Source organism: Amyelois transitella, chromosome 18 (genome assembly GCF_032362555.1).
Source record: "Amyelois transitella isolate CPQ chromosome 18, ilAmyTran1.1, whole genome shotgun sequence".
Taxonomy (NCBI): domain Eukaryota; kingdom Metazoa; phylum Arthropoda; class Insecta; order Lepidoptera; family Pyralidae; genus Amyelois; species Amyelois transitella.
In genome coordinates, this window is record NC_083521.1 from 2763664 (window position 1) to 2774726 (window position 11063).

At 35.1% G+C, this 11063-nt stretch overlaps 1 protein-coding gene across 1 annotated transcript; it reads left to right on the forward strand.

The window, feature by feature from the left end:
• Positions 1-1130: 1130 nt before the first annotated feature.
• Positions 1131-10751, forward strand: LOC106136264 (post-GPI attachment to proteins factor 6). The gene is made up of 4 exons (XM_013336753.2): positions 1131-1609; positions 4185-4433; positions 5659-6804; positions 6890-10751. Exons 1-4 carry the CDS (start codon positions 1324-1326, stop codon positions 7624-7626), a joined length of 2418 nt encoding a protein of 805 aa, XP_013192207.2. The 5' UTR covers positions 1131-1323; the 3' UTR covers positions 7627-10751.
• Positions 10752-11063: the final 312 nt, after the last annotated feature.

An 11063-nucleotide genomic window follows, 5' to 3' on the forward strand; every position in this document is an offset into this window, starting at 1 on the left:
TTACGATATCCATGGGAAAGAGATGGAGTGGTCCTATTCTTTAGTACCGGAAACCACACTACATTATAAACGCAATGACATCAACAAATAACGCCATGTTCTCACAACGAGTTTAATTTACTACATCGTTATAACTGTGAAACCAATTTATCGTGCGATAACGATAAACCTATTTCTTGTGGGCGTTGGTTGTCAAATAGATCGTTTTAAATAGACGGTTTCGATAACGTTGTGAAAAAGGTATTTTTCAACGTTTCGTTGTGTTATTTATAAAACGCGAAACATCACATAAATATATGTACAGCAAACCAAATGAAACAACAAGACAAAGTTACGCTACCGAAAAGCAAGAGGAAGCAAACCGGCGGGGTAGAGCAGCTTTGCCATGCCATAATGATATGTAATTACCCTGTTTTGTTTATTTTTCTCTCACAAATGACGGCATAAACATGCAATTTTGAACATGCGTTTGTCTTTGACAGTCAATATTAAAGTCGAGTGGGCAGCACGCGTTAACTTTTTTATAGCGTGAAAAGCTATTTCTGTCTCGTTTCATGTCATAATAAAAAGCGAAACAGTTGGAGTTGGCTCCATTTAACAGATCTCCTTAACGGTGAATACCGAAATTTTGTACATGCGTTTAACTATGACAATCACATAAATGAACAGATTTCGAAATATGGCCAACATTAAAGGGCAACAAAAAATATGGACAAAACGAAAAAAGTATGGAGGGATCGTGTCAATTGGTTTTGACTGTACCAACTTAGACGCTCTATTATAATTTGTCGCTATTTGCTGTAAAGTGAAGTAATAATATTTCAGAGATAATATATTTAAGATTGTAGGTACTCATTTTACCGTACCGTATAGAATTAGTTTAAAAGCAGGATAGAAGTTTTTTAACGTTCAAGTTCAAGAATATAAGCTGTCTTCCCTCTTTCAGTTATTTTAGAATCAAAACTATACCAATGAAAAACAATAGTATGATTCTATTTTGTATGGAATAGATATTAATGATATTTTTAATAATATAAAGACGAACGCAACATTATTTAGGTCACGTCAGTTGCTCTGTCAAAGTCAGTGTCAACATATCTACATCGTGAAATTTGTTTTGATATTGTTGATGGATGTCGGGCGGACGTTCCGGTTGGGTTGCATGAGATGTGTTGATGAAAGCGGTCGATTCAATGTTAAAAGTCACCGTCCAGTCGATTCAGAATTTATTTATGTAGATAAAATTATTTGATAAGTGTAAAGTGGTGTCGTAATAGGAGTGTACAATTTTTATGACAAGTATCAGGTAGGAAATCGAGAGTGATGAAAGTTCGCTTGTGTTTTTTGCTATTTTATATGTACAGTGCTTCAAGCAATGGAGACAATGAAGGCGAAAAGGATGCGAACAGGAAGAAAATAATTGACCAGTTGACGCGCGTTCGCACGGTGTTGCTTGACGACTATGAGTTGGTCAAAAGGCAGGTCGCCACAGATGTATATATGTATAGAAGTTATCGCACCGTCTCTGTAATTTTCTACAAAATAATGAATGATGTGAGCGATGCTCAGTTCACGTTTGAAGCAGAGGAGCTTCATTTGAATAATATTGGTAGGTGCACTGCTTTATCTTTGGCTTTAGTTGTACAAACAACATACATATAAATATAATCTCTTCTGGGGTAAAGAGAGCCAACAGTCTCAGGAAGAATGAAAGACCACTTTCAGCTGTATGGCTCAATGATAGAATTGACATTCAAATAGGCTTCCAGTTAATTGCCTAAAAGATGAAACCTAAGTTGAATAATAGCCTTTCATGGCTACTAATGACATATATGGGAATGACTTGAGAGTGTTCTATTCAAAAGTGCTGGGAACCGTATGGCACCACATCTTCATACTAATAATATCAATTTAATTTAGTTACTGAATGTGGCCTGTCAGTCTCTTCAGGACTGTTGGCCCTCTCTACCCCGCAAGGGATATAGACATGACTATATGTATGTTAAACACATACTCTCAAGTCAATAAGTCCACTAAATTAGTAAAAAAATATGTGATTTGCCAGACAACCTGTATATTGCGATTTGGTTAACGTCACAGATGTAGAGAGAGGGAAGATAACGCTTAGTCCACATCAACATTTGTGAAGTATATGTACTTGTACTTTAAAAGCCAGTTGAAAACGTTATCTTCACCTATTATTATTGAATGTTATACTTAAATTGTCATTTTCCTGTATGCCATTAGCTCATTTTTATTGCACCTTTATTTCACTTGAGTTTTTCATTGGGGTTTCCCTTCTTAATGTTGATTTTTATCATAAAGCTTATCAAAAGCATTTGATAATTCTGACTCATATAAGCAGTAAAGATTTTAGAAGAAGAAGAAATTTTGACCCCAGAATATGCATGATCAATGTTCTACACCTGGGGGTGGTATTGTATATTGGTAGTGGCCTATAATGCATAGTGATAGAGAGTGCAATTCAGAACATGTAAACAAATATATATTTGTATATAATTTAATAGTCAGTTCAGTCTTTGCAAGACTGTTGGCTCTGTCTACCCCGCAAGGGATATAGACACGACCATATGTATGTAATTATGTAATTTAATAGTCCTGTTTAGTTCTTGTTTGTGGTACTTTAAGCTGTGTACACGCTGGGTCAAAAGCATTTGTTGGCTGTTAAATTAGGCTTTGGGGTATTCGCCAAATTCCCATTCCCCATACAGTACCAAGAAAGGTTATTGAAGTCTATTTGTTGGTGTTGGGTTTGACCATTTCATCTCTATGCCATGATGATGACATTTATTAGAGAAAATTATCCCTCAAAAAATCATGTCAAGTAAATGAGAACTTGATCATATCATTATAATACCTAAAACCCTGTAACGAAAAGAAAATACGTTCAAATATGAGTAGGTAGTTGTTAGGCATGAATACATTTGGCGGGTTTCCATAGCAACAATTACAAAGGCAAATCTTAAAATAAACAGCTCCTGTAACAGAAATTGAAGCCAACTGTTTGCTGTTTTGATGTTATCACGTTTTCGTAACTTCCTGACTTTACGTGAGTGCTGCAACTTTGTTGTTAGGAAAAACTATTAATAGCTTTACTTTATGTAAAGTATTAAATATAATCCCCAAAAAGGAAGCCCCAGTTTTAGGGTCCCATTTTCAAATTTCGAAAATAAATCGTTTGTAATTACCTACGTCATAAACGTCTACTGTTGAATTTCTATAGTCTTATCCAATTCCAAAACCGGTAAAGGATTAAAAGTTATTGTACTATTGTATTTCATTAAAGGCCCAAAAACACTGTCTTACGGGTTATCCGAAATAATCCTGCAACTTACTTCGAGGCTAACTCGATCTGAGTAATCTGTCCCGTATTTTTATTTATTTATATTATCTGTAACAACAAATAATCAAACCGGGTGCTTCCGTTTGTTAGTTCATTGTGAATGAGGCGGCATCAGATTAGAAAACACGCTGTTGTAATTTATCTTATCAAACTATTGTCCAAAGCCAAATTTTTCAATCAATATGAGTTCGTCGACTTTTTTATCGAAAAATTTTACTTAAGTACATATGTTATTTGTTATTGGCTTACATTATTTTACTTTTTAAGTTTTGTAGCGTATGTGCCTTGTGGTTTCCGGCACTTTTTAATAGAACCACCTCATATCTTTCCCATGAATGTTGTATAAGGCGACTAAGGGATAGGCTTATAAATTTGAGATTCCTCTTGTATGCGATGGGCTAGCAACCCGCCACTTTGAATCTCAATTCCATCATAATTCCATACACGTGAACGTGGCCTTTCAGTCTTTTCAAGACAGTTGGCTCTGTCTACCCTGCAAGGGATATAGACGTGACTATATTTATTTATTATTTATTTATTTATTTATTGTGACAAAAACGGTTTACACCTATTACAATTATCACACTTTACAATTTTTATATGAATATAACTTTTTGTTACTCGCCAAATAAATCGGAATCATCCCGGCTAGTTGTTGTAGTTTGCATTAATCCTTATAGCTTTTAGGTAAAACTCCTTTATTTTCCATAGAATCCGTGAACTTATTTGTAAATAGAAGATTCTGCTTTTATATCATCAGGTCGAAATACTCGTAGTCCCAAAAATTCAACAAGTAAACAGTCTGAGCTTTCTTTTCCAGGTTCATGCGATACGCAAGAGGTGATAGTGAACATCAAATACGGGTCTTACCCGGCCGTGAATCCAGATGGATATGAATTCCCAAAGGGTTTCGTCGATCCTGATTTACGGGAAAGCGTACACACCCTGGAGTTTCTGTCAGACGGCCGCAACAGGACGTACTCTATTGAAAACCCGAAACCGGGCAATTGGTACGCACTAGTGTACATCAAATGGCAAGATCCAAGGACGCAGAAGGTTGAGCAACAAGGTAAGTTAGTTTTTATCAAATATCAGCGTTAGTTTTATACATACCTACATACATAAGAATAATCACGTCTCGCAGCATCACTTCACGGGGCGGCAATAAAGAATATTAATCGCTGTCCTGATGAACTATCGACGACGTGCAATAAACAACCATTCAACAAAAACACCACAGATTAATGTGCACAAGGAACAATCTCATGGTTGTTGGGATTATACAAATTTTGTCATTACCAATTACCTAAATACTTATGTCCTTACTACGAGTAATATAATGATTGAGAAAGTATCTTTGTCTGCCCCGCTTCACCTACTCGACCAATCTATTTACGAGTATATGTCGCATATACCTACATTACTAGTAAGAACTACTGAAGCCCGCTCCGCACTCACGCGAGAACCACGCGGAAAGGCGAAAATACTTTTATATAATAGAGAATAGTTTTCTCGTCTTCTCGCGAACATGTTGGGCGCGCATGAGAAACACATTGGTACCTTTTATTTCGGAACAAGTAGTTTGATTTGGGATATACTACAAAAGAACACGAGTTAGAACTCTAGAAATACGCCTCAGAAAAACGCTAGAAGTAGGTATATATAGGTACCCTATATTTTTCTCGCAGTAAAGTTTGTAGTTTGAGACAGTTTAGGTGTAAAGTGCAAACGCATCATACTCGACCTCGCGTGTTCGTACAGACATTTCTACAACAAGTTTCAAGTTTCTTTGGAATTTATCATCTACTACCTCGACATAAGGTTCACCTAGTGGTGTTTGCGCTGTTGACTGTACCTTGATTGTTCGCCTCCGCTCCCTTCCTGCGCACTGATTGCACAAATAAACTGTTCCATCTATGACCGCATTATTTACCACATTGATATAGGTCGCACTATATCAATTGCTGAATATTTATTGCTTTAGTTCAAAGGTTAGCCACAAAGTTCATGCTTAGGGCAATCGTGACGGCTGTCCTAGAATGGATTTAGTTTTATACCCTATAATTGCGTATATTTTTAGGAGAAAAGTTCCGCCAAGGACAGATTTTGTGAAAGTCATTTTAATCTACAAACCTATTCGATATAATATTATCACGTCTTCAGTCGGCGTTTGTCTCGGGTTGGATTAAAACCCGCTAATGACTACGATCTAAGTTTCTGTTTAAACTAAGGTCCGAGCAAAATTCTGTAATATTTCTCGTTAGGGAAACTAACTACTTTTTTGCTTCTTTCAGATCTTGTGCCTAATTGTCAAACTATTTTGTACACTGATTTACAAGTAAGAAGAGAACCTGAGATACGCTTAATTGATTGCTACGAAGGGCTTAGAATAGACTATGGTATCGTACCAGCTGTTTACAAATGTATGGCATTAAACAGTATAGACCCGATTGTGTTTAATTTGACAGCTCCGCCAGTAATATCAATTGATTATAATATCACATTCAAAGTACAAGCGTTATCACTACCATCTGAACGAAACTATGTTGTCTATTGTTATTTTGATCCAAATTTGAGCCTTGAACAAACAATTACTTTCCAACCTTACGCAAATGAATGGCACTACATTGAAATAGACCACACCCACAATGCTAGTCAAATCGCTAATTGCGAATCTTATCTGAGAACTAATGAAGACGAAGTTGACAATGACACAGTTCTACTACTCATGAGAGATGATAGAGGCAGATTCTTTACATTCGACTACGGCCTACCAACTACAGATTTACATGATGCAACTAGTTTAGTAAATGTTAGTTCGAATGAAGTTAAAGTATTAAAATTTCGAGTCAATGATATTTTAGACATAGGTGGGTCTTTAGCAATTGAAGCGAGTCTAGTTATGAGTCTGAAATATTATATGGGTTATAGAAGAGAGATTAGAAAAGACGCTTTGTTGGCATTTACGGAAGACAACCAATATTTCAAAGCTGTTATTTGTATGGACGTTGGTCATAGCAGCATACCATTAGAAGATGGGCGTTGTAGATTTAACGACCATGTGAGGCCAGCCCTTTTTGTTTTAAACAGTACTGATTCTGAATCGATTTATGGAAAAACTGTTATCCCATTTCCTGAAAGTGGAACTTGGTATCTAAGTATAAGAATATTCTGCGATGAAACAGTTTGCCCTTGTCCTACATCTGATAATGGTACAAAATATTATGTGAACTCAACTGGGTCAGACGGACGAATCACAATAGAAGGCACTACTACAGAAGATTGGAGAGAAGGAACTTCAGAGTGCAATTCTACTGTGGTGTTAGCAATTTCTTCAAGTTCTTGTGTCGCGGGACGGTGTAGCAATCAAGGAAATTGCCTTTTTAATACTTTCGGAGGGCTGGTGATGTCATACTGCGCATGTACTGCAGGATACGGTGGTAAGATGGCTTTTTAAATCTACAAAGCACAAGTTTCGTTTGTTAATTTACTTGTAGTTATATTATTTCTTTTCAAACTTTTCAGCTTGGGACTGTTCGGACGATTCCAGAATGGATAGCAAGCTCTACATGCTTGTGACGGTGCTTCTTCTGACATTGAGTAATCTTGTTCTCTTCTTTGCTATCTACACCGCCGTCATTCGCTTTTACTACACGGAAGCGATGATCTACGGTTTCACCATGGTCTTCTCCACATTCTACCATGCGTGCGACGCGCCTTCACAGGTCGCTTACTGTATCCTTAATGGTAACGTTCTTCAATTTGGCGACTTCTACTGCGGCATCATGTCATTTTGGGTTACTTTGTTAGCTATGAGTATAATAAGTGAAGGGTTCCAGTCTTCCCTGCAGTTGATCGGGGCTTTGATCATCGCCCTTCTGACAACCTGGAATAGACATTCCTTTATGGCGTTTCTTATACCAGTTGCAGTTGGCGTTGTAATTCTTATGTTATCTTGGTATTGGGACTATAAGAAGTTACGGAAATTTAAATATCCAAGGTCATATTATCAAATTTATCTGCCATTAGGTCTAATTTTAGTGTCAATAGGGCTGATATGTTTTGCATTTTTGCAGACTGAACAAAATTACAGAATAGTTCATTCGTTTTGGCACATGTTAATCGCTGTCAGCGTAGCATTTCTGTTGCCGGATATCAGAAGAGAGGAAGGGCTTAACCCGTTTTTGCCGAGTCCAAATTATTGCAAACTACCATTTTGTAGGTTTTTCCGGCGACCCGCTGCGCCTATTGCACAAGATTAGCGATAGCTTTTGACAAATTCATTGGGTTTTTTTAGTACCCCTGTTGATAAATCTGGACGTTGTCTTTGTTTCGATGCAAAAATGTCTTGGCACATTTCCGTTTTATCGAAAAAGTAGGAAATGACATTTATGATTTTGTCTATGTACAAAGTTTCATCTAAGTACATAAAGATATTGTCCAAAATATGAATTTACTACTTTATGTACGAGACTCGCTTGAGTAATTGTGGCCTTAGTCACTTAAAATTAAACCACTATTGATTTGAAAATAGCAGTAGGCATAGAATGTGGATAAATATGAACAAATTTGGACTGATTGCCAAGTAGTAGTAGAAGTAAGGCGAAGCTTACTTTTAATCAGATTTTGCTTTTACGGTGGACCCCGGGCCTTGAAGCTTTAGAGTGAAGGGTGAAATTGGGACCACGCAAAGATGAGAGAATGTTATTTTAACTCATTATCACCGCCACAAATCCTGGAAGCGGTGTTGGCCTTGATTTGATAGCGGGTACTCCCGAATTAGCTTTCACTTCAAGTTTCACTTTTAGTTTGTATGAGTGGCTTCAAAACCAAACTTTCTGTGTGGCTCCGCCCGGCCAGGGCATTATGTTGCTTTAATTTTGTATTAAGAAATGGCTGAACATAATAACATTACCGAAATATAGGTAATTATTGTGCACAGAACTACCACTTTTATAAATCACATCGACAATATTCGACGGCGCAAAATAGCGCAACCTTCCGCCGAATCAAATCGAATAAAACCACAACAAAATAAAGGGTCACATATTTTTGCGCCATTCCAAAATGAGGCTTCTGCGTAAGATCGATATCGGTATTACTTATAAAAGTGGTAACTGTAATAATTTTCGATAAGAGATTTTTTTAACCAAAGTTAATTTTGGTAAAATTGTGATTATTTGAATTGATTGATTTTTGAAATAATTATCTATACAACATAGACGTAGAGAAAAAAGGCGGACGGAGTGTGGCTTGAAAAAAAGTGAAGCATCGTAATGGCGGCGTTGTACGAATGTGTGAGTGACAGAAATCTATGACGCAATGGCGGCCGACTGTCACATTGGTGAGGTGTATATATATAAAATACAATGGGCCGGCTATATTATTGTGTTCTTCATTTGTGTATGCTTTATTTTACCGCATAGTTAAACTCCGACCGCCTTTTTTTCTACGTCTATACTATACAATTGGACATTCAGTAAGTGTTCAGTCTTATATTTACGTTTCTATAATGACAAGTATTATAACAATTGTTTATTATGATTTGGTGAATTAACATCTCTCTTTTGTTTTTGTATAAATATAAGGTCAAACAATTTTTACTCAATATTTAAATATTTTTGAAACTTTTATTTTATTCTTATAATTTGATTACGTTTTTTGAAAACTTTTATTTTGATAGTTAGTAGCCATAATTTTGCACATAGATAATCCAGTCCTCCAATTGTATGTTCATTTTTACAACAAATATCTCTAAAAAAGTTGATAAAACTAAATCGCAAAGCTCTGTATTTCGTTTTTTATGTTTTAATAATATCTATTATTTTAATAGATATTATTAAAACTATAAATTAATATTAGTAATTAATACTGTAATCAAGTCTGATATACATAATACATATTACATTTATTATTAGAAATACAAGGCATACGAACTAAAATGTGCGACATAATTAAAACTTTTATGGGTCTAATTATACAAACATTTGAATTGTGTCAAATTTATATTTTGTTTTAAAAATGAGCAATAGGAGGACATTTTTAACGAACTACGTAGAAAATAAAATGTTTCAAATGCATTTTTATACTAGTCATCTTTAATGATTGCATAGTGTGCTGATTAGGTATATATATTTCAAATATATATGTGACAATATGTACATAGGGTAAATTTCATAATAAAAGACTGCATCGTGGACGGTTGCGTATTTTATCGGCAAAGCCCACTCGCCCAAATGACTTATTGGCAAAAGTGCTTTAAGAGATGGGATACTATTTTTTAATGTAAATATTTTTGCCGTATATCGACCTACATACGATATGATTTATCGATCGATTGATTAAAGATGATACGAATTAACTCGCCGATTACGAAATAGCACCTCAGTACATAAGATTGATTCGCAAATTCTTTGACGTTATGAGATCTATTTTATAAGAGAGCTGTTCGATATCAATTCAAAACTGCAAATATGTAGGTATATAATTTTTCGAAATAGTTATGTTCAGCGCAACGGACTTCTCGAGAATAAATACTGAGTCTAAACTTTGTGATACAATACCAAATATAAAGTCGCCTTAATAGGTAGAATTCAGGACCGCTTTTGTATCGCCAGATAACAGAGGTTTATTTTTAATCAATAATATCAAGTTATATAGTAAAATGATAACAATACTAAATAATATTAACTAAATAATGATACTTATAAATATACCTAATATTTATTAGTATTATAATTTTATTTTTAAAACTTAATACATCAAATTCGTGTTTCATTATTATTTAAAGAACATACAAAGACCGACACACAATTGTTGTCAATGCGAGTGATTTCCCTTATTTGCCAAGAAATTAAACACTGTGAACGTGGCTTTAGTGTTTTAAGCTTGTCGGCATTGTCTTCCCCTGTGAGGGATAAAGACGTTTGTATGTAAATTATAATGTCTGCATTAATTTAAAGTCTTTGCTCAAGTATTTGGCGATTCAAAATTGGTCTATGGATTTTTTTTTTAAAAGAGTTACCATAGGGAATTTAGGGGACAATTTTGAATAATAAATAATGAAGATGATGATATTAATTTCGATGTTAGTTGTTTAAAAAGATATATGTGTGTGCGTAATACTATCAGTATAATAGATTTAGATTAATATTCTAGTATCGTGTTATTAGTTGCTGTTATCTGTACTGTTTTCAGCGCTATTTTGTTATATTTATACACAGTTTTCGCTAAGTGTAGGCCCGCTGTATTATGGCAAACATTTTAATTGTAACACTTATTATTTTTTTATGCTGTTTGCATTACGAACTACTGAGCCAATGTACAGTCAACACCAAATCATGTTACATGAATGGAACTCGATGACGCGGTAAAAGGGACGAAAGTCATGAAATAAACCCTCCTTATACTAGTGTGGCCTGCGCTTCTTACCATATTGTTGTTAGCATAATATTATTATATACTGTAGAGAATATAAAAGATGTATAAATTTATTGTAAGAGACCCGTTAGACCAGAGAGATTTAATTGGATTTAGTGATTCGAGAAAACTGACAATTCGTATTATCTATAACTGTATTCTTTCTTGAAAGGGTAAAGTTGCCAAGGTATCTGTTTTATTTACTAATATCTTAAAAAACACAGATGCTAGTGTCTGTCTCAAACAAGCCTAATACGAGTTATAGAAAGTTTTTGCTGTA